Genomic DNA, 25,217 nt, shown 5'->3' with positions numbered 1-25,217 from the left:
GCCAAGAAGCTTCATCCAGCAGCATCTCCCTGGTGTTCTCACTTACTGAGAACTTTAATTTTAGTAGAAAATCTAACTGAAAAGCTGTTTGGCATTCTCAAGCAATATTTTTGTTTTGTTTTGCTTTAAAAAGAGAAATTTGAAAGAAAGTGCCAGATTTCTAGCAAATCACTATTTCAGGCACCTGGAAAGGGAATAAAACTCAAAGAAGAGTATCTGCAGACTTTTGCTGCACTTTGTGCTTATGCTTCAGGTATGGTGTTTAAGTGTCAGAGGAGAAAAAAAAACCCTAATAATCTAGGAATGCTAATCTGTCTGTTTTAGAAATAAATGTTTAAAGGTACATTTCCTTGAAAGATATAGAAGAAAATGGAAATGAACACTCAATACTCAAGGTGCTCCTGTAGACCACAAAGCAAGTGAGATGGAAAACATATTAAAGAATGTGACATATATTTAATATTAATATATTAATATTAAATCCTATTTTCTAATGCTCTGGGAAAGCTGGAAATGCTTCAAACAGGAATAATCTGCAAACACCACAGCAGGCCTTTACCAGGCTTGGAGATTTGGAAGAACTTCTGAGGGACCAGCCAGAGGTGGAGACTAAGTTCACAGTGACTGGCCAAGAGCCTCAAAAAGTGGAGATTTGCGAGCTGAACTTTCTGGCATTTGATTTAACAGATAGAGGTGAGACCATGAACTCCTGCACCTTTGGCAAGCAGTGCCCCAAAAAGGCTTTCTGAGCTAGGCTGACTGTACTACTGTTTGACTGTCAAGCCCAGGGGGAACCATCTCCTGGCAAATGCATCAGAAGAAACCCACCCTGGCAAACACACCAGCAGGATATATTTCTGGTAGTGGAATTAATTAAAGCTGGTGCTGAATTTAAGAGCTCTTGCCTCAGAAGTTACACTCCTTCATGATCTCCTCTAAGGATGGCCATGATCAACAATGCAAACACTTCACCACCAAAAGCACACTATGAGGGCATGTGAAGCTTTGCAAGTAACAAGTTTGATGTCCTGTAGCAGACTCCAGGCTGCAGTTTCAATTTGAGTGACTGTCTTAGATTCAGAGCCTGACAAAGCAGTCTGGCTAGACAGAAATATCCTAGGTGTGAGCATAAGGCATGGAAATACAGATGAGTCTTGCAACACCTTCTGCCCCCAGGAAAGGTGCCAACTTGGAGGGACAGAAAAATCCTTTCCTCCCTAACGTGTTTCAGTCATGCACTGCTCTTCCCCTTTGTTATTAAAATTTATGACGTTATGATTTTTTTTTTTTGATAACTGGGGAGAAAGAGTTAATTGGTGATTGAAGTTATGAAGAATGGGAGCAGTGTATTTATGGAACAAAGCACTCTTTGGCATTAGAAAATAGGCAGACTGGGTTATACTTCTAAAGCATTCGGAGCGACTTTCACAAACAGAGATACAAGAGAACTGACACACTCCTTCTTCTCTCCCAATGAAGGGCTGAACAGAATGTACCCTGCAATTTGCTCTCCTTCAGGAGGATTCCCATGGCTGCAATAAGCACTTCAGAAACATGGCTCTCCACAGGGGACCCAGAGAAATGAGAGAGAACAACAGCATTGCAAGAAGTTGCCAAAAGGTTGCAGCTGTATTTAGAAACAGTAAAGTAAGCCTTTTCTTCTGCTGTATAATCAGAAATATATAGATTATGTGGATTTCAAAGAACAAAATCCAGCTACTTTTGCACTGACTTATACTGCTCTTATGATTCTCTACTGATCTCAGCCAAAGAGGGTTTTAAAAGTATGAATGTCAAAATGTCAACCACACTGCTTCTTTCCACCTAAGTTGTGGCTCTTGTTTACATAAGCAATATGCAGCCAAGGGTTTGAAAGGCCTGTCAGGGCAACTGAATGGAGCATGAATCATTGTGCATCACTGCTCTAAATGCTGCTTCTTCCTGCCTCCTCACTCTCGAAGGTCAGATAAACGGTACCAGGACCTGCATCTGAAGCTCTTCCCTGCATGATAAAAGACAGGAATCTTTCTGTGAAGGCTTTGCATAACTGTAGCATAAGCTGAAACCAGAAAACACACCTTAGAGCTAACCATAGATATGCATCTGCTTCTTATCATTTGTCTTCCTCTCCACCCCTCTCCACCCCCCAAATATTTTAACTTTTTTTGGGTGTTTGAATCAGCGTAAATTTTTACCATCAGGAGGTAGGAAATAGTGTTTACACAATCTGAGGCACACACCATTCATAGAAGACTGTGGAAATCTCCACAATACTTTCCATTTACTAATTAGTGCCAAGCATTGCATCATGCACTACACGGCCTACTCTCCAATCAGCAAATTCCATCCGTAAAGCTCTACATGGACATTTCTTCAATGCACATCTTTCAGGACAATGAAATTAAGGAGGGCTTCTGCCCTTCTTCAAAGCAGTCAGCTCTTTAGAGATTGCAGAACTATACATCTGCAGTGGCAGCACTCTCTAAAAGAACAAGAGAATGCAAAATGGCATCCGAAATTGTAAACTTAATTATCTTTAAAGAAATAACTGAATCTATTCTGCAGACAACACGCAGCCATGGTGCACTCACATCTTTCACACTTCTCAGAGACTCATATACAGGAAGCATCAGGCTGTGACAACCCTTAAATGTAAAAATGCAGAAACCCTGTTGAGTTCATGAATTACCACGAACAGAAAGCTGCAAATTTAAACAGGAGTACAGAGATTTTTATCATGTGAGGAGGAAAGCGGCAAACGTAACCTGAGAGAAGGGCAGAGATACGACTGAGCACCCGTTCAGCCACTTAAGACATGTAAGAGAGACCCAATGGTTGAAGATAGAGCACTTTACAGTTTCACAGAAAAAAGAAATATGAGCTGTGTTGGCTGGAAGATGCTGCTAGAAAACTGGCTTCAAAATATAAAAATTTTCCTAGCAGTGATAATAAATATTGGAATGTTTTCAGGAGAAATCATACGCTGCCACTTGAAAACAATGTGAGAGTACAGGGGTCTTTCATTTAGCTTCTGTGAGACTCATTATAGGTCACAACAGATGATTGCAGAACTCAACTCTGGCCTGATTCTCCATGAATCTGCAAATTTTACAGCTTCATCCTGTGTGGCCAAGGCATTTTGGCTCCAAACCAGCAAGGCACTTAGGCACATGGTAAAATGAAAGCTGGCTTTCTCTGCTGGAGCAGGGCCAGCGCCATCAGCCTCTTGCAGGACAAGCCCAACCATCTTTAGCCATCTCAGCGTTTGACCACTTCTGGGTTTCTTTGCCACAGTAGCAATCAGAAGCTCACAAGAGCAAGGGCTTGAAAATCTTAAACTTCCAAAGCAGCAGGAAACTTGTAACTCTTACTTATCTTGCATCAATTTTGCTGAGGTAAAGGGGGGTGAATGTGCTGGTGTAGAGTTTTTTTTATTATGGATGCACTTGGCAATAATTTCATTGAGATCAGGAAAGACAAATCGAGGCAAGGTACTCCAGGAAGATGAGCAAATGAAAAACAGTGCCTTTCTCCAAGGAAAAACTTAATGTAATTACTTGAGAAAAAAGGATTAAATCAATACCTTATGTCTAGAAATACATGTATGCTGGAAGAACCTAACTTGAACCATTCTGAATAGTATTCTGGAAAGGATGTGAGGCATTAGAAAGGTTCAAACATATACACATACACACACAAACAAAGATACATATATAGAAATATGCCAATGAGTCATTAACAAAAATTAACTGGAATATAGAAAAATGGTCCTGTAAAAAACCTTAAGTTCAGAAAACAGGATGGAAGATGCAGTTTTTATTAATTATAGAGGCCAGTTTGGAAACATAACATCCCAACCCTATCTGGCCTAATTGGATATTATTTATTGTACTAAATTATTGAATTAAATTAATGAAAAACTTTTACCTTTCCTTCTTAAAGTCAGCATGACATCCTTTGAACCTGTCATTTACTCTCAAGTTGTAACAGATAGTTAATTTCTGGTGGTCCAAACCTCTTGCCAAGAACTTCTTTCATGTATCCATAACATTTTCCTACCTTTCTTTCCCCTTGTACCTTACATCAAAGGTTCAAAATATTGTTCAAAATATTTTTTTGCTGGTTTGGGGTTTTTCCTCTTTTAATTTTTTTTTCAAGCAGTCTGATAACTAGTAGGTTATTAGGAGTTTGCTTTAGCTTCAGCAAATGTTTTACTTTTGATGAAATTCAATGAGATATATCACGTATTTTCAAGAAAGGACAAAATTATGGCCTAGGAAATTCTGAGCTAAGCACATTTCCAAGATTTTGCAGTTGATTTAAGATGATAGAATTGAAAATAGATCTATATGAATTTATTTTTTTAAATGGAAAGAAAGAAAATGTGTTTTAATTCACCTTTTAATGCTTAGAACAGCTTGTGCGCGAAACAACTCTGCTTTATCCATTTAAGTGGAAGAAACAGGAGTGGGATAGAAATAGACCCAGCCTTAACACCAAGTCAGACAGAAAGGCTTGAGAATGAGTGGGAAATGAACATATTTAGATTTTTTTCCCATTTTTTCCCAATGTTAGAAAAAAATCTGGCTAGAAGCTATTTCCAGTACTCATTCAGAACAGCTTACATTTATCTCCTTCATCCTGTCTGCAAAGGAGCTGTGGTCAAAACACTGGTAAATTTACAAACCTGTCAGATTTGGTCTCCTGAGGCGGTGACAGAGTTGTCCCATAACGAGTAGTGGGTGTTGTAGGGGCACTCACACCAGTGTAAGGTCGTGGAGAGGAGTAAGAGCTGCTGCCATAGCTATTGTATCTGAGGAAAGGGGATGAAAAGTGGGAGAAAGGGAGAGACAGAAAGAATCCATCAGCAAATAGGCATGTAACAGCAAATCCTGTTGTTTACGGGGTGGTAGTGATCCCATACACCAGAACTTTTCCAACATTCACCTTCTGAAAATGTTGCTCTATTTCCAAATATGCAACCAATCATGTACTCTTAATATCAACCATGACATGAACATACATGGTGAAACAGTGAGCTATTGGTAAGGAAAATAATGAGGGATTTGAATGGTCCTCCCAAGTGACAACTCAGAACAGGAATACTTGAATTACTGCTCAGTTACTCAGAATTATTAGCTGTTTTGGGAGCTGATATTCAGCCATTCGAAAAGGGATCAAACCAGCCCAAGACAGCAGTATTCGTATCTACTAAAATTAAAGAGCAGCACTCCTGAGACATGATCTGAACATGGGCATCCATGACTTGCAAATGCTTGCATTTTAAATGGAAAAGCAACCACATTCTTTTCAATTAAAGCCAGCAGCATTTTCTTTCCCCTCCCCCAACATAAGTAATAGCTTATGTGCCATTTCTTACAATGTCTGTAAAAAATCATCACCATGGTTAAAAAGACATGTCTCCGGAAGCACGGCTTTAGAAATTTCTATCAGCCCTTCTCTCCATTAAAAAACCCCCATAAACTCGCTTCACTTCAATGTGAGCTTGCTGATCAAAGAGAAATTGTTTCCAGGACTCCTGGAACGGCCACCTCCCCAGAGTCCCTTCTATCAATGTTTTCATCCTGGCTCCTGCACTGAATAGAAAAGGCAGTTGTGTTGCTTTGCTGTGCCTTTTAACCATTGTACCTAAACAGCATGTAAAAAAAAGATTCTTGATTTAGGAAAATGTTACTATTTCTCTCTTTAATATTGTTCACAGACAATGCCATTTTCCTACATGGAAAGCATATGGTGCTCTGAAGATCAGAACTCTGCAAGGCCAACTCATCCAAATGACAAAATTTATTTCAGGAAATAGAGCAACATCACTTTCCTTATTAAAATTAGTAAGATATATCCTCTTTCACCATACCTTTCTCTGCTGCTTCTTCCCTCACACACATCAGCACTCAGTAATTTCACTCAGCAATTTTATTTGAAAAGCCTGGTTGGTTTCCTTCAGCTCCATTTAGCACACTCATCTAGCCATGCAAAATTTCATTCAAAGTTTCAAGCTTCATTCCTTAGGGTTCAACAGCATTGCTGCCTGCCAAGGCCCATGTTAAAATCAGAGTAGATTTCAGCTGGGTGCTTTTACAATGGAAGGGATCGTGCCTTAGAGAACATGTCCAATCGGACAGCAATTTCAAATTAATGCTTGAGAAAACACCTCCTCCTCCCTCATCTGTTTTTGGGACACTATGCTGACCAGCAACAGGGAAATAATTCTGAGAAAAAATTCTAACATGCATGCTTCTGAGCCACAAAAGGAATTTTGCAGGAAGTAATTGCTGTCCAGACCTTCTTGCCTTAGAAGAAAACGAACTGGAAACTGGAGACCGTGGCCTGCTGGAGGCTGTGTAACTGGACAGTGTGGAGCTTCCCTGGTAGCACAGACCTAGCTTGGGTCTTTTTTCTGACAGGCTCAGCTCAGAAAATGTTCTGGCTGTGCCTGTATTGAGTGAGAGATGAGAAAACTCCATTGTCCTGATAAGAACTCAGAGGTCATCTGGTATGTTCCTGACACAGAAACCTCTATTTCCATTTTGATCAACTGCAAGGAGACCTTCTTATCAACCATTACATGTGCTTTTCTTCTCCTCTGCCCCATGAAAAAGATGACATAGAACAGAACCCTTTTTTAGACCAAGGAGTTTCAATTAGTCCAAAAATCACCCTCATCAAAATGGAGAGAACACACCTCCTATGGAGTCAGACCTACAATAATTAAAAAAATCAAATTCAGAGGACTGGTCTGGACACAACATCCTATCAAATTAAGAGGAACATTGAGTTGCTGGAATAGGAGCAAGGCAAGACCAGAACACCAGAGTAAGTCTGTATGCTGTACACAAAATTTATCTTTCTAACCTTCCTCTGGTACTGGCTATTGCTTCAATTTTCCCTTCTTGTCTCATGTACCAGTGTAGATACAATAGTCTTATCCAGCAGCATTATCCCTCAAGACATTTTCCTCTTTTATGTGTATATTACTGACTAAACTGTGCAGGCTTTGCCCTCCTTTTCCTCCAAATAAACCCAGAAGAATCGCCATCCCCACCCTTGAACCTCTGTACTAACTGGAAGCAGAAAAGATGGTCAGAGGAAAAAAGAATCACTGAAGAAATACTTAATATTTCAGGAAGAGGAGGAATTTAGGAATCTGCTCTCTAAAGTATAACAGCAGCAGCAATGGGAGACCAATAGACGAGTGTGAGAGGTCTAAGGGAAAAATGCACCTATGAAGGAAAATGTAATTTTAGAGGAATTCCAGTGTTCAAGTTGCAGGTAAAGGAAAAATATGTGAACTAAGCCACTTGTCAACAACTACTTGGATTTACAGGCTTTCTAGAAAAATAAGAAAGGGACAAAACACACCCACCTATAAGGAGAGAAAGATTGACAATTAAAAGGATCAAAGGAATCAAAACATTTGTTCACGTGCAGGAAGTCAGAAGGACTGCTGGAGAGAGGAAGAAATAAATAGGCATGCAATATAATGTACATTTTCAGCACCTAATTCAAAGAACATTGACAACTCTAAGAGACAGCAAAAACTCATCAACCTCTTTTCAAGGTGATTCTCTATGATTGTTTTTAGTGCTACTTACTGTCAATCTCTTTTACCTGAAAACAGATGAAACAAAACAATTTTTGGTTTTTTTTAGTTTAGACGGGTGGGATGGGGAAATTCAAGTTAAAAACTAAAAGAAATGCATGAAAAGCAAGTAAATTCAACAAATGTTGTGGAGATAAAACTGTTCTCAGTTCTACGTTATCTTTATAGATCTCTTATTACAAGCATGACCTGAAATTGCACATGAGATGGACATGCACTGTAATCAAACAACAAATTTAGGATTTGGCAGTTCAGCCTTTGAAGCCTGGACTTCACCCCTCAACATCAAGTGCTGATCTGACCTCTTGGTTTTATAGCAGAAGAGCCCCATTAATTTTCATGAAAACATGTCTGCAAATTACATTGTTGTAAATGAGAGCAAAATGGTGCTCCTTCTGTGATCTCCCAAATCATGGGTTATTTATCTGCTCTACAGAGGAGGCCAGGATATTTATTAACGACAGACATGGAAGAAGATTAATGATGTCAGCAAAGACAAGGGAAAAATATCAAATCAAAATACAGGCTTACAGGGCTAAAATTGGTACAGTATGTTCTGGAAATAATACAACACACAGAGTAGCATTATTACCACTGTAACATTCTTGAAAGGTGTTACTCAATCTAAAAATTATTGTCAGCTATATAAAATCTACCTGTTTTCCCTCATCGTTTCTGCTTCCTTCTCTTTCACAGATGCTGGAGACTCTTCAAAATCATATGAGAAGAGATGAAAAGGAGTATGTGGTACATAAGGTAATTTCTCCACTGTTGGAGAAGCCTTTGGAGTAATGGACGCAGAGGAATTTTGGGGAGAGCTCAACAATGCTGTTGCAGGTGAAGATGGTGATGAAAGGACAGAATTATGATGAGAGACAGACGAGTCAGGCACAGAAGAGGAGTTGCTAGAAAAGCTCTTTGTTCTAGAGCAGGTGAGAGGTCTCTCAGCTGGAGAAATGGCACTGGAGACAGCTGAAGAGTCAGAACACTGTGAAAAGCTTTCTTTCACAGCCTCATGCATATCTGGAATCTCACTGCAGGAAGAAAAAATCATTAGAAAGGGAAGAGGAGAAAAAAATGGGGCAAAGGGAGATAATAGACAGTAACACTTGCAGGGGAAAAAAAACTAACAAAAAACAAAATAGAGTTAGACAAACAAAATTTTCAAAATTTAGACAAAGATCACATCTTTTAAAATAAAGGGAACTCGCATCTTGTATCCCAGTGAGATTCTTCTTGGGTTGGAAATACTGGGGAAAAGAAGCAGTTAATTCTAAAGGAAAATAGGAGATTTAACCTATAAGCTTCAGAACTAATTTTCATTAGCCTTTTCACACCTATTTTTGGGACAATTTTCGTATATTTCAAGTTAGGTTGTAAACATCGTCAGAGCAGTACAAAACAGATTGAGCACACTGGAAAATACTCCATGGAACACAGATGCTTCAAGATACAGTCTGCAGGACTGGTTCTCCAAGTCCAGATATCTGACTATCATCCTCCCTGGGAATCTGATCTTTTTAGTAATAATGTTCATCCAACAAAGATGAAAATAAAAAAGTACTTAACTAGCACTGTTCTGTCAAAATTCAAGTTTAGAATGATCTCAGAAGCAAGACCTTATCAGTTATTTGTCTAGGTATGAAGGCACTAATTTCTGATTTCTCTGAGTGTCAGCATTCCATGCTGATCTTTCATAGAGACTTGCAGAGTTTGCATCAAAGGAAACAGAAAACACATCTGTTTTACTCTACTGAAGGCAGATGTTGGTGAGTGAGAGAAGGCACAAAGCAGGTGAAAAACCATGGGATCTGCACTCTAGGGTGTCTGTTTTCACTAGTAACTCCTGCATAAACACTGTGCATGGGCTTTGGGCTGGATCACTTGGCAAATGGCTGGTTTCATTCTCCCAAGACCACTTCTGCAATCCCCAACTGGCATGGAAGGCACAGTCCTTATCTGAGGATTGCGGGCTTGGCACAGCATAGGCAACAAAAGCACAGTTTATTTTAGATATCTTGGGATCTTATGCAGTTAATCATCAGGTGTATAGCAGGTAATTGTTCTCACAATGGAAAATCTGAAAACCTTCATCTATTGCACTTGCTGTGCTTGACAGGAGACACTGAAGCCAGGCCAGTCCTACCTGACAGCATCTAACACAAATAGCCAGTTTACAGATAATTTTTGTTATGCTACAGAGATAGTGGAAGAAGTTACTCAGGAAAGTCATGGGAATATCATCCAGTCATCTTAAAGAGATAATTATCTAAAAAAGACCAATGACCTAAAAACACACTATGCTCTTCACATGGCTTTTCCTCACTTTTTAAAGCAGTGTTTTAGTATACTCATGAGATTTACCAACAACCTGTGTCTTAGCTTTGACTTTTAAGAACCATATTTGAGGAAATTATCACTTAATTTTGAAATTTCAGGCAGCCATTGGCAAGATTTGCAGACAGGAAGATAATAATAACAACGGTACAGTATTTTCTTTGGAATTCACACGTTAAACAGTTTCGTTTCTTCCTTCTGTGCTGTACAGCGTCTGCATAAATGTGGTTTATGTAAAAAAAAATCCAATCTCATTTGCTGAGTTGCAAAGCCAAATAATTTAACCTAAATCAAATGGTTGTCTGGAACAAAGAATGCATTTTCTTCCATTCGTTTATTAGGACCAAGCTGCCAAATGCCAGACACATATATATATATATATCTCAGAAATATGTGGAAAATTTTACACAAGAGTATTGCTGGATGATGAAAAATATTGATTGGTGATTCGCTTATATCTGTATATACACAGAAATGCAGGCATTTATAAAATTTTGTATATGTATATATATACACATATATATCACTTTTGCCTCAAAGTGGTTCTTTGCTAATAAAACATGAACAAAACTTAAAATCTTAGGCGGCATTCAAAAAATGTCAATATTCTGCATAGCAACAGATATTACTAATAAGGTGGGTATTATGAAGATAGGGATGAAAAGCTAAGAAACCAAGCAACATCCTCAGCTAAGCATTGTAGTGTTTCATCATTGCCTTAACTAAGAAGTTAAACTAAACCATGCTTTAAAGCTATGCTTTTCACTAAAGCTTTTAGGATTTGTGAGCATTACATAAAGGAGTGAGAGCAGACAGTTCATAGTGCACTGAACCTATATAATTAAACATGCTTCCATTAGCACTGCCGCCCCCCAGCTCCCTCCCCGAAGCTTTTAAATGCAAAAATATTTCCTTGGGGGGTGGCTTTAAAAGGGAACAAGGAATGTGAGAGAAAATGTGGATGCTGCTGCACACTGTGCTGGTGAGTTCACGCCAGAGCCTGAAGAAAAGGCGGAGGGACAATGCTGAATCCTGGTACCTGGCTTTGACCTGCCTATTGGCCTCTTCCTCCCCCTCATCCTCAGTATTGGGCTCTGTGACTGGCTGTTCTTCTTCCTCCTCTTCATATTCGTCCTCTCTGAGGTCAGACCAAGGAAAGAGGCATGCAGTGGGATGGAAAGAAAGGTGGAAGAGAAAACAACATCAGTCGCCAGAAAAAGAAATGCAATGAAGTTAGAAATGGAAGGAAGAGACTGATGGAGTTATGGCCCTCCTATGTTAGACAAAAAGCCACCTAAAACTTCCTGCTAAGTATGTGTTTGCACAAGGGTAGCTACTGATATAAAACTGCTATCCTCTCCCCCATTTACATTTTTTACTATTATTTTAAGATTCAAAGATGCCATTGATTTTTCTTGAGCTTTGCTTCCCATTTGCAGCTGCCCTACCTGCAGAGGCATTAATAGAAAGCACTCATGACAATAGCAATGTCCAACTCATTAGTCATTACGTTGTGTCTTTTTGGCCTAAAGGACAGTACATGCTGTGCTGGCATGGGACAGCTGGCACTGGACATCATGCTTTCTAAATTAACCTAAATAAAACATTCCTGCTAAGTAACCAACGGCTCAACTGGAAAACAGAACAGGGTGAACCACTGAGTTAGAAATAACAGAGAGACCAAATCAGTTCTGGACTATTAGCAAATAGCAATATTTAAGTTATCAGATGCCAGTACATGAATTATTTCAGTAGAGTCATTAAGTATGGTTAAAGCAGGCTTCAGTTCAGCAGTAATTCTGGCAGAAGAGAAGTGTAAGTCATGCATAAAGCCTCCACAACCTACAAACCACATAAGTAAAATAGGAAAACTATATTAAACATAATGAAAAAGGCTACACTGTCTGCCTCCTGTTCCTCGTATCTATGCTTTTCACCTTCCCAAATCACGGAAGATGCATTTGCTGTTGATACAGTTCTCCACTTGATTTAATGATGATTTGGATGATAACCATTAGGTTATGCTCCATGCAAAAAGGAAAACATACAATCAGTAATGAAGTTTGCAAGACACTCATATTCCTTTGCATTTTCCTGAAAGCTTGTTTTCATTCCTCTGATTCTGAAGGGATGCTCTGCAAATTTTTTTCCATTTAGGATTAGTTTCCATGTTATGAGAATAATGAATATTTACAGCGTGAGATCATGAACTCATTGAGTGCAATGCAAAGGGTCAATCCAAAATTTGTTACCTTTATATGGAGTTAGTTACAGAATAGAACCAGGAAAATGGCAGTGGTTGGAACTTCTCCAATACCCTGGCAAACATTTACAAAGTAAACACTTTCAACCATTCCTAAGGTGGCTTAGTGACATAACCATCTCAGTTGTCATCTCTTCATCTCCCTGTCCTGCCCACAAATACACACTTCCTGTACACAGACACCTCTCAACTTTCACACATTTACTCGTTTACTGGAAAAAAGAAAATAAAGAGTTGAACCAGGGAGCATTCATATAATCCCTTCTTGCTGGCTCAAGCTTTGCTATTTCCTGTGAAGGGAAACTTCTGTATCTGCTTGTCCTACAGCACTCAGATTTGGAAAATAACTCATGAAGCTCTGTGGGATCACGGTTCTCTGTTTAGAGCACAATGCATCCTATAATGCTGGCAGCACAGTTATTGCTTATATGAACAAGTGTGTCCCCACTATTGCTGTGTTTAAAGCTCCCACCAGGACTCCACATGGGTGATTTCAAAATTTCTCCTCTCCTCAATGATCTCAAAATGCCAAAAATCATTAGTGAAATACTTATCTGATATGGTGGATCTCATAAATTTGTAAGAGTTCTTTGAGAATTTATTCCTCCTTATGAAGGCATGGCTAAAACAACAGGACTTTACACAGCACGAAGAAAGGAGCTGAAAAAATTGTTAGATTCGAGAGAAATCATTCTTCTGTCAGGCCAATGACTCCTTCCTCAAGGGACTCCTTGGGTTCTAGATCAAAACCTTAGAAGAAGCTCTGATTGGAAAGCTCTTTTCCTTTGCTAATATTAAGTGTAGGAGGGCAGCAATTACATGGCAAGTGGCAGGAGAAGCCAGAGGAAGGATGTGGCTCGGTGTGACTCGGTAGCAGAGATGGTCGCTGTGCACAGAGGCAGGCACACACTCCAATCTGGGGCAGCCAGTGTGGCCAAGGGAAACTTGCACAAAGGAAATAAGTGTTTGCATAGGGGAGATGCTCAACACTCTGAACGCCCTCTTTTAGCAACTAAACTCACAGTTTGATTCCTCGAGTACCCCCAGAAGGGGGATCAGATACAGACAGAGGAGAAGGGTAAGCTCACAGGCAGGAATGATGTGTGCTCTTTTAACCAAAGCAACAGTGGCAGTCATTTCAGTCGTGTTAGAGGACAGATGATATTCTGTCCAACAAGACAGATAGTTTCTGCTAACTAAATCTTTCCTAAAAAAGTAGAAAAGGAAAATTTCCATGTGAATATTTATTAAAATGGGAAAACACAACAGCAGACAGGTTTGTGAACTCATCTGAACTGTTCAGAATTATGTGGTCCTTTCTGTGTGCAGTGGACAAGGGGTGATGTGGAAAAGCTCATTGTCCCTCTCACATACAGATGCAAATTTGGAGTCAATGCAGTAGTGGAATTAAATTAAGAAAAAGGACTCATAGCGAGGTTTCCAATTAAATGAGGTTGCAGAAGCCAGCATGGTTTTTGGTAGTGCATAGGAATCTATCCCATTTACAAAAGGCAAATATTCTCCAGTGGCAGGAAGGAAGGCCTTCAGCTAATGCTGAAGGATCAGATATATTCAGCTAACCTTAAGGCTGTTCCTGGCTTACTTCTATTCCATGATAAAAGTATCAGGTTAGAAATATTTAAACACAAGTTTTATAGCACTGAAAACAAATTTCGTAACAATCACTCTGTTTATTTTCATCTTTAAAATGGATTACTGCTACAGGCTAAAAAACTAAACAAATAAACAGAACAGCAACCTCCCCACAAGTCTTTATAAAGTACATCATTAGTCATGGTAACTAACAAGCGTCTTCTAAGGCACAGGTTTTGCTTAGTTGTTTCAACTAAAATTTGATTAACTTTTTTCCTTTTTACAATGAATACATTTTAAAAGAAGAAATAAAAATAATGCCAGAAAAACTTGCCCTGCTGATATTAAATAGCTATTCAAAGCTGCAAAGAGAAAAGCACTAATAAAAACAGACTGATGAAAGGAAATTATAAAGGGACTCTTCTGCAAGTTTAACTGAAGGCAGGAGCAGAGTCCTTGAGATGCCAGGCCTTGCACCTCACACACACCTAACCTAGTCACAGCTGGATGATTTAAAAGTAAGACACCACTCTGAAGACAACGGCTTTTAGTCCAGAAGAACTCAAGGCACCAAAAATTGTCCTCTGTCCCACTGGATCCTAGAGCTGAGCAATGTGTACAAGGTTTTGTGTGGTCTGTCTTCTCCAGGCTCTCCCCAGTCTCTTTGCAGAGTTTTGATGAAGGCAGCTTGAAAGAACTTTGGATTTCTTTCTAGCTGGTAGCCCAGAAACACAAGTTTCACACTACCCACCTCCAAAAAAATCCTAAAGGTAGAGCTAAAGAAAAATCAAAGGCTGGGCTAAAGGAACAAAAAATCCCCCAATAGAGTATAACCCCAACCAAATCAGACAACTCCCACAGCAAAAAAATAAGCGTGAGCACAGAAACACATTCTGCTTTGCTTGGTATTAAAGGACATTTTGAAAAAGTAAGCTATCCTTCAAATAATTTTAATTCAGGATGAATTTAACCAGTAATGAATCAGAACAATAGAAAAAATTATCATCTTGCCATAATTAGGCTACCAAGGCTGAATATACAATGCACATAAAAGTTAACTCATGAGATCTAACAGATATCTTTAGGTCCCTTTCAACACAAGCCATTCTGATTCTACGACCAGGATTACAAGCCACATTCAGTGAAATAAGACCATCATTACCCATTTCACAATATTATTTTAAATTTAATATTACAGCTGACCTCACAAATTTTCCTTTCAAGGTTGTTTTCTACCCTCCATCCTGCAAACCTCTGACCTGTTTTACCTCTTGCACAGCTGCATCCCTGAACTCCAAGTGAACAAAGAGAAACTAAAAAATGTTCCATTAAGGAAGTATATCTGTAAGTCACAGTGGATATAATTTTATTTTCTCTTGCCATTGCTTGCCATTTTCTTCAGTTTGTGAATTCAATTCCACTTTTATAGCTTAGATGGCATTATTCATAGCCAATTCCTAAATCCTTGGTATGATGCTGTGGTACACTTCTCTTGCTTCTTCCTTTCTTCTATCCTACCTGCCAAAACAGATTCAACTAGTCCTTTAGATGAAAGCTAAAATCGGTAATAATTTAATTTCAACATTTATAAGTCTTTTTAAAGATATGGCAATACACTTTCCTCCTCCATTAAAAATAAAATGAAAGAAACCGCCTATTAACCCCACTACCTATTTCTATTCCACTGCAGTTGGTGCAACTATGTGAAGATGAAAATACATGGAATTATATGGATAACAATGTACTTACAAAGCCATAAAATAAGATCTTCTGCATACAGGAAGACAAATGTGACTAATTACAAAGATCAAAAGGAAAACAATCGTGGTAATTCTGCCCTAAATAAAGAAAACATTTCAGACAAAAAGTTGAGGAAATGACAAATGATGTGAAGTACATGCACCCACTATGCTTTCATATCTGTCCTTTATCTTTAGGTTCCTGTTACTTCTTTAATTCCTAAAATATGATCAGCAACAGCTTTTCACACCTAAATAATACCTAGGCAATGCCTCTACACTTGTTTAACTGCTGCAGTTGGTTTATATAGGACACAGCAAAGCAGAGCAAGACAGCAGAGCACTGCTTAAGATACTGCCGAGGCTTTGCAGAGTCTCAACTCTCTGATCATTGAACAGCATTGCTGTTTTTACATTTCTAAGAGCAGAGAGGTAAAGAAACAGAATAACGATGCAGATAGACTTTTGGAGCAATATATACTGTAATATATACAGAAAGAGAGAATAGATGTTATTTTCAGAGCTTGGAAGTGCATATTGGTTAACACTTGAAGGCCACTGTTACTGATCTGTCAAATCCTACCAAGCTGCTGCCTTTCTCCCCTCCCCTGCATTGCATCCTATGTGTGAAAAATCTTTCCTGTTCTCAGAAGATCATGTTTACAAACACTTGGAACACACTGGAGAGGTGAAATCTCTAAGGCATGTATACTCCAGTGCATAAGACACTACCATATAGACCCAGAGAATTGCATTTCCTCAGGTAGCTCATGAAAGCTAAACACACAGTGGAAAAAAACAAAGTAAAACAATTAGGCTAAGTCATGCTGTGATCATTTGTCATGCAGCTGTAATCTACTTAAACTTCAGAGCTTTCTTCACTCCTCCTGAAGTTCAAATAGGACACAACTACAGATATGTTTTAATTCATAAAAAAGAGCTGATGTCAATTTGAAACAGTAATAGGACCTGGACCTGAGATACTCATCAAGTTGTACATTTTAAATGTTTGTGTTATTATTACTTCTTGGGTCAATAGTGGGTCAACCCCTATCTATACATCAATGCAGTCCTTTTTTATGGTATGGGTTCAAAAGAAAATTTTTCTTAATATATCTTATGTCTCTTTCTCTACTGCATTCCTTACATGAGCTTCCAAGATATTCTTACAAAGAGTCAGGTTACAAATTTAAAACTTTTAGGGTTTTCGTTTAGAATCTGCTTGACTTAACACTTCAAATCCTACCTGCACAGGAGAAATTAATGTGTTCTCCAAGCCTAAAATAGCAGGTTAGATTATTGTATGGTATTGTTGTCAAAGACTAATAAAGATCTGATGCTACAAAGACACTGCCTTGGCTACCTTACCAAGCCACTTAATTTCATAGATAAATCTTTCCAAAACCTCTTCTTTTTTATATCCCATTTCCATTTTCACCCATATCAACCAAACTGTGAAAAGAGTTATTATCTCTCTCATAACTGACCATATGCCATTCAATGTCTAAGTACACCCAATTACTAGGTAGCTCAGCTCATATGTCTATGTGTATGTACATGTATTAAAGAGATTCATATCCACAGATATATGCTTGCATGTTTATGCTGGAGATGTTTTCTTTATCTAATTGCATGCCTCAGTTGTTTTAAATATCCAAAACCAGGAACCAGAGATAAACATCAAGAAAAAAAGAAAAACAACATGTGTTTCTATTACAGCAATAAAAGAGAAATTAACTTCTCTCATCTGGGCCTTTAGTAATCTATACCACAACCTGAGTCTTACATCAAATAAGGATATTGAGTCTCCCCACTTTGCCGTTTCATACCTGTCATATCACTCATCACATTTGACATAGACAGCAACTCCAAGAGATGTGAAACAAATCATCCCAAATAAAATTAAATAAGCCCACCCACCACTGTATCTTTGATCTATAGCCATTAAGTATTTCCACAGTCAAATCTTTTCTTATAATGTTGTGGAAAGTCACCAGAACATGAAACATCATGACAAAAATTAGATTTTTTCTGTAGTGAATGCTAGAGAAAAATAAAAGATTAGTTATGGTTTGGGATGTCTGAAAACATGGAAAATCATGATAACAAAAAAAGAAGCCTCAGCTGTATCTTGGATAAACCAACCCTGCAGTCCTGGCTCTACATTAAGCAATTTGAACAATCACTTAATGGGGCCTAATAAGCAAACCAAGGCCTATGTTTTTTGTTAGAAACTCGACAGGAATCCAAAGTTGAGCAGAAAAAATGTTTAGCATCAGAGGCTCAGCTGTATTCATTGTTTTCTGGTAAAACCAAAACAGCATCACGATCTCTGCCTGCATCTTGGCAATCCTCAAACATCAGAAACATGCATTTTCTAACAAACAGCTCCTTATGGCTTCTCAGCACAGTTTTCCTTTATTTAGACAACTATTTCCCTGTATTTTTTTAAGACCACAAAGGGTGTGAAAGACCTTTCTAGCCTAGAAATTTGTGGGAAATTTTGGAATTCCCTGTGTTACTCTTTGCTCAGAGGAAGAGTCCTAACAGGCTTCCAGGCAGGACCCTAAAACCCTAAAAAAAGCAAATTTCATAGATATATAATTCCTTGTGTGCTTCTTTGTTGTTTTTCCCTTATCAATATAGCTCTCCTGAAGGTCAGCTTTCCTCAGACTGAAAAATCTGTAAGCCTCAGATGGACCTGAACAGTTGGTCTTCCTTATATCTTCTTATCCTCACGGTCTGCTAAGAGAAAGCTTGCTAAAGCCAGCTTTGGTCACTGATGTGGAATGCAGGCTCTACTCTGGTGAGTTTCTTAAGACAGCAGTCAGTTCTTTCACTTGTAAGGTGTCAAACACAGAAATATTGACAGCAAAGTTCTAACCATGGCCAGGTTATCCCTAGCTGAATGTATTTAGCGTTATAAGATCAATCTTAGCAATTATTTGGTGATTTTTGATAATATAAAACAAATCAAAGCTATGGAAATAAAGAGCAGAGAGTCTAACAAAGAGAGGTAAATACCTAATCCTAGCTATTCACAACTTCATAAACCTCAGTCTTTGACTGTAACTATTTCCATAGTGCTGGTGCCATTCACTCAAATGCTGGTAAGAGGTGTCAGTGTCTATCTCCTAGAAGCTCACTTGGATATGTTTGCTAAGGTCTGGCTGACACAGCTCTGATGGGACACCCAGGGCGAGAGATGAGTATGGTCTCTGTGCAGTCCTGAAGAAAGAGAAATGCACAGCAAAATGTGAAACATTAATTTGAAAAACTGGGAGGAGCACTTGTTTCTGATTTGTGTGTACAGAACTCAGAGAAGCTGTGCAGTGCTCAAGATAGCACTGAGAATTTCTGAACAGGCTGCCTTTTACTCTCTGAAACCCAGTCAGGATGAGACTGAAAGACAGAGAGACAGAAATTTGCCTTTTAATGCTTATTTAGCCAGAAATCTCTGCATACAATAACAACATAAATCTAGTGCAAATTCCATGCCACTCCTTGCATTTTTCCCTGACTCTATCCATGATGCAGCTGGAAAAAGCTAGCTTTACTTTCAAAAGAAAAGAAATAAACAACACAACCCATAGAAGAATGTGTTTAAAAGTCTACAGCATAAGAACCAGCATGCTAGACCACAGACTGAGAGCACTCAGTTTGGACCAGGGCAGAAAACCTTAGGAGGTACCTCCAGCACAGTATTTAAAACATGTTAACAGGATTGAAGTTCCTGCCAGGCTTATTGGTGCTTTATGCCATCACGGGAAGAGAACGAAGTTTCAGCAAAGCAGAGCTGCTGCTGGTCAGGACAGGCATCCTAAAGTATGCTGCAGTAGGTACTGACCTTTAAATCAACCTTCAGCCTTTTTTAGTTAGTATCTGTTATCAACTTTTTTACTTATTTATTTAGAAACTAACAGACACATTAGGCTGGGCTTTGCTCTCCATGAAAACTATTTTAACACAAAGCAGATTTAGATCCTTATTTGTTTTGAACCACAGGCAAAAAAGCAATACATTAAGTTTGGAAAAAGGCTGCCAAGTGGATGAAAAAGGCCTGCAAGTTTTCCTTTTGGTCGCCCTTAGCATTTATGGTCAACTTTTCCCAGCTCAAAACCCAAAGTCTGCTCTCAATTAGCCTGGCATAGATCAGACCAACTCCATTGACTTCAGACAACTTTTCTGGATATAGAGCATTGTGAGACAGAACAGAATTTGGCCAATATTGTCTTCTTTTTGTTGTTTTACCGGCACCATGAATTTCTCTCTTTTTGGAAGACTTATCGGTTGACACAAAGCAGATGACTGTGGACAACCTGTTTGATGTGGTAAACAAAAGCAAAGCAATCGTCAAAACAGCTGGTGAGCTAGAAAGAAAAGAAACATGAACATTGTGGGAAGGAGAATGATGGGAAAAAACTGGAATGTTCTACTGATTTTGGCACAGAAGTCCAAAAGTAACCTAGAATATTTCCCAAAATAAAATTTAGTACAGTGTAAGAGTGAGACTTCAATCTCTAACCATGTCCATTAGAAGCAATTCCGCTGGGTTTAATCCACTGTAAAACCAGACATAAGACATCTGCAGCCACACACAAAGTTTAGAACTTTCAGCTGGAATAACACAGTAAGATTATCATTAGTATTGTTAAAATTCATACTGGGAAAGAAAATGTAGTGAAGGAATAAAGACTGAAATCCATTTTGTAACTCGTTTTTGGGAAATACAGCACTGCAAAAACTTACTGTCAAATTTTTTTCCTTTCTCAAGAGGAAGCAAGGTTATGAACCAAAAAGTCATTAGCAGGAGATAGTTCTTTTCATAGCTGAACATAAATCACTTTCAATTTAGAGAGGTAATAAGTAATTTTTATCGATTTGTATAGATTCCTCTCTACAACATTAACAATGGAAGCAGCAGGGCCAGAACAAGCATTTCTTTAGAAAAAAATCAGGTGATGCCTGCATCATATTCTAACATAGGATTTAAAAATTTCAATAAAAATTGCCACAAGATCTAAACTTACGATGCTCTATTCAAGTCCTTTGAACCAATAAATATCTTGCATTGAAGATCACACGCTCAAGTTTGAAAATTTGATTCCAGAAAACCTCTTTCTGTTTAAGTCTAATTCAAATTCTATAAATGTGTAAAAACCTTAAAGGATCATTCAATTTCACTATTTTTCTGCCTAATGAATAGAAACCATGAGGCACCATTTTTTTTCTTTTTTTTTTTTTTTTTGTCTCATTTTAGTTATCAGGTGTAGAGATACTGTTGCACACATCTGGACAATTTCACTGAAAGCTGAGACTTACTGGAATAGGATAAAGCAGGAAGGCTGTTTTTCTTCTTCCTACCACAACTACAGATTTGAGCAGATAATGAATCTAAAAATGTGAAGGACAGAATCTGCTTATCTGAAAAGCTTGTTTACCAGAAACACTTTACCAGAAAAATGACAATTATAGAAGATCCAACAGTTGTCTAACTTCTTTTTATGGTAACTTAAACAATTTCACTAAGCATAGAACTTGCATCCTCAAATCCTTAACATACTTTGTAGTCTGTAATGTCCCATGGGAAAAAAAATCTGATTTGTCAGCAACAAATAATATTCCCTGCCTTTACCTGCTAAGAGGCCTGGAGAATGGGGGTGGGGGCTGAGGCAGTATTTTTATTTAACTAATATGCAAAGTAAAGATCAGAATTACACACATTCATAATTGAATGCCAGTTTTCTTACAGAGCCAGCAGAGCAAGCTGAATATTCCAAATGGGATTGAAGAGAATTTCATTATTGTCCTACAGAAGATAACTGCAACATGAAATTAAAGTTCACTGCTTAGATAAAGCCTTCTTTCTTGTATTTAAACTTAAATTATGCGTTAAAATATGTCACTGTCAAAGAGTGTGTGGAGCAGAACTGGACAATCTTTTTTTTTTCAAAAAAGTAGCATGATTATTGAAATTATGTTATATTGGTTTAAAAAATATTTCAAAGAGCTTCTGAAACTAATCTATTGTGTTTTTATTCCCTCTATTCTATTCTCACTAAAAATTAGCTCAAACACAAATTTATTAGAACGTAATGAGGACTGCAAAATAAAGCTAGCAAGCACACAGTAATAGTGAGAAAATATATTAGTAGAAGTTGTTGTCCTGGATGGCTTCTATTTGTTTAATTAATTAACATCAGGGAATGACGAATTTCTGCAAAGTTGAAGCATCTCCTCACTTCCAATCCAAATTAATCAGTTAAAAAAAAAAAGCCATATAAATCATATAATCATAAATATCTGCTCCACATCCATGGCTACAGATTCCCACTCGTATTGTTAAGTTCTGAAGCAGGGCCCAAGGTCATGCATCCCATGCAGAGCAGCTGGAGCTCCCAGCTGTACTCACACTGAAGATGCTTTAAACTCATCCTCAAATGCACTGTCATCCTTGTTATCAGCCTGTGAGACCATGGGGCTCTCAGCTGTCAGCCCACTAAAGACCAGGCCATGGAAGGTGATGGAAAACAAGCATTAGTGTGTTGTCAAATGCCAAAAGAAAAATAAAAAAGAAAGAAAACAAAGTGCTGTTTATGTGGTATACAACATGCAACTACTATGTCAGTTACTGGAGTCTTACATTTTCATATTGCCAAAAACAATCAAACTTTAGTCAACTCAGCTCTCTTTGCAAGGACTGCTTTATATGCAACATAGGATTTTAAGGCTCTAAGTTTACATCCCCTGCTAACCAAGAGAAACCTTCAATGAACTTCCCAAAAGTTATAATTGATACAATATATGCCCTTGTACAGACCACGTTTCAGTCTTTCAAACTGCATCTTCAGCAGTGAGATGACAGTGTCCAGCTTTTGCTATCTACAGCTCATGTATCACCACCTGAACTAGTGAGCCAGATTCCCTTTAGAGTCAACAAACAGCCAGACTCTGAGCTCGATTCATCTTGGTTGAAATTTCAGGCGTGTAGAACACATTAGATAACTGAAGGCCCACCAGTGCTTGCTGCACTCCACTGACATCAAAGAGAGGAGAGCTGATCAGACATCTAACTTTGGTGAAATTACTTCCAGCCCTCTTGTGCAGCAGTCAGACACACTGAAGATCTGCAGCTCCTTTTTTTCCTGAGCACACACAGCCTAAGGCAACCATCATAGATAGGGCTGGCAAAGACAACATCTTCCACTGACTCCACTGCTGCAGGCTGCTGCTCAGCTAGCCATTACTGCCTCTCTTTTGCTAATTATGAAACATTAGATATATTCACTACTATGCTGTAGCCTCAAAGGCAAATATTTATGCTGGAATGAAGAGGAGGAAAAAATATAAGAACGAACTGTAACATACACATAACAAATAGCTCTGAATTAACGTTACCATGCTCTTGTTACAGTCTTCTGTTATGCAGACATAGTGAATATAAAATCTGTCAATGGATGAAATTAAGCTGAGTTATTTCCCTTACCAAATGCTTTATCTCATGTGGTTTGGGTCCACTTACTTAGGACGGATGGTGCACAAGAACTTAACTACGCAGGTAAGTCACCTACAAATCCATTTCTTTTTTGTGCTGCTGATTAACTCTGAATACGCTTTCATTTTTCTCATTTTTGTTTCAATGAAAAGAGGAAGAGAAAGAGAAGCCTATCATGTTAATAAAGTGCAAAGAACAGAAAGTAACGGGAGAAGAAAGGAGCATCCCTCAGCTGCTGCCCTTACCTCTCACTGAGCTCGTCCACGCGCTGCCCGTGGCTCAGCACGAAGCCGGACTGCCCGCAGGGGCTGGCGGGGGCGGATAAAGTGCTCTTGACGTTCTGTGCCGAGTGCCTGCGGCTCCGACGGCGCTCCAGCCCCCGGTGCTCCCCAGCACCAAGGCTGGCCCTCCTCCGGTCCTTGCGCCCGCTGGGAGGGGGCTCTGCACTCTCATCTCCATCTTCGTGCCTCAGCGTCACCTGACAAACAAAGGAAGAAGGTCCACATGGTCGCTTCAGCCACCACAGGTCTTCACACCGAGGCTTAAAAATTTCCTAGTCTCAACATGATTAACTCCTATTAGCGTCACTGTTTCTACAGCTACCCCTGAAAGTTGCTGTCTATCCATTAGTGTAGTGTGGCAGTTCTAACAAAGGGATTATATACTAATGTCTTGCATATAACACTGTAAGACCTGTAACAACAAATTTCTATATCTCCTAGTCTGTTTTCTTTTTAATGTGGGACTGAATTTTCAAGGAAGCTGAGCAGTCTTGGACAACTAGTTCTCTTTATATCCTTCCAAAATACTTAGGTAAAGCCTTGGTTTTAGTGAAGTCAACAGGAAAAAACTCCATGCATTGACAGGTCCTCATGTTTAGACATGAAATTTGTAGTGATTAAGTGGAAGTTACCATCTAGAGTGTGCTGGAAAAAGCAGAGGACTAAAGCATGGGTACCACGCCAAACTGCTGCACACTGCGATGTGCCAATGTGAAGTACCTCTAATAGAAACAAAGTGTTTTCTCATGGCACATGAGGAAAGGTATCCCTGGCAGAAACAACATAGTGACTGGTGGCTCTCATCTGAAACGCAGCCTAACATTTAAATAATCACTGTATGAGAAAGATCCACTCAAATAGGCAGAGGTACAGAAAGGGTGATGTGTGTCATCACAAGAATGCTTATCTTCTTGTTTCTATTAGTTTTGTTACTCTGGTAATTCTTACCAGAAGTTTTTTTAAAAAAATGAAGGGGGAAGTGAGATATCTCTGTTTGGGGTGTAAAATCTATTTCTCTGAGTAAAAGCAGATTTTCAGGTAAAGAAACAGGATCGGTAGAAAAAAGGAAGAACCTGCATAGATGTGTTTAAATTTAATTTGGTCATCAAGAAAAAGCTGGCACCCAACTAAGTCAAGTGCCGATTCTGCAATTAAGTCTTTCAGTAGGTGTAGCATGCACAAAAAAAAAAAAAAATCCATCCTTTTAAGATTAATTACTATATTTTAAAAAGGGCTTTATAAGATGACGCCTCTGATGATAGAAAAAGAAAGAACATTATTGAGCCTTCTCATTTGCTTGTTCTTCTTATAAATTGCAGCATATAAAATTTAACTCTGACAGTCAGTGAAGTGGCATGGGAGTAGAACTGATGGAGAAAATGGAGAATCGAATCTATCAAATCCTTCGCTGGACTTTGGCAGAGATGAAGTAATTTAATTTTGTCACATTAGAACACTAATTCACATTTACATTACAACATCAGCCTAAACCTCCTAGCTCCAACACTTCCCAAAGTCTGAAAAAATGCTAATTATTAAGAAACTGGATATCCTACCCCTACATATAAATGCTTCAGAAGTAGTTATTTTATACTTAGGTGGTAAATGTGGAGTCACTCATTACTCCATTGCTGCATAGGATCTGGTCCAGTGTAAACTCTTAAACATGGACTTGCTGGATATTCCGTTGCAGAGCAAGTGGTATTTGTGAAGTTGAGCTCAGCTGAACTTTTCTGACAAGCTGAATACTTTTGCACATGGGAAGAACTTCCACTTGCTTCAGCATGTGTAACTAGCAGTTGTAGAAAAGGTGGCTAGTAAATGGGATGGTTTGCCTTGGACTATGCCCCAGCTTTAATATGAAATGCCTTTGCATTAAAGGCAGCTA

The 25,217-nt window shown here is 38.6% G+C and overlaps 1 protein-coding gene across 8 annotated transcripts in view; it reads right to left on the bottom strand.

Annotated features, from left to right (window-relative positions):
* The window catches only part of FHOD3 (formin homology 2 domain containing 3), a 366,964-nt gene that overhangs the window by 87,034 nt on the left and 254,713 nt on the right, over window positions 1–25,217 (bottom strand). For 6 of the 8 annotated variants that reach the window (XM_088171447.1, XM_014887982.2, XM_088171465.1 and 3 more), the window contains exons 10-11: window positions 23,294–23,526; window positions 4,688–4,813 (exon numbers count right to left, since the gene is read on the bottom strand). In XM_088171447.1, the coding sequence (XP_088027573.1) occupies window positions 4,688–4,813; window positions 23,294–23,526 (359 nt within the window). Of the gene's footprint in view, window positions 1–4,687; window positions 4,814–8,277; window positions 8,656–10,997; window positions 11,097–12,387; window positions 12,391–18,930; window positions 18,934–21,965; window positions 22,053–23,293; window positions 23,527–25,217 lie in introns of all 8 variants that reach the window. The other 2 variants (XM_088171487.1, XM_088171498.1) reach the window with 2 other exon arrangements.

This window comes from Sturnus vulgaris, chromosome 1 (genome assembly GCF_052056855.1).
Source record: "Sturnus vulgaris isolate bStuVul1 chromosome 1, bStuVul1.hap1, whole genome shotgun sequence".
Classification (NCBI taxonomy): Eukaryota; Metazoa; Chordata; class Aves; order Passeriformes; family Sturnidae; genus Sturnus; species Sturnus vulgaris.
This window is presented reverse-complemented; position numbering and strand designations above follow the sequence as displayed.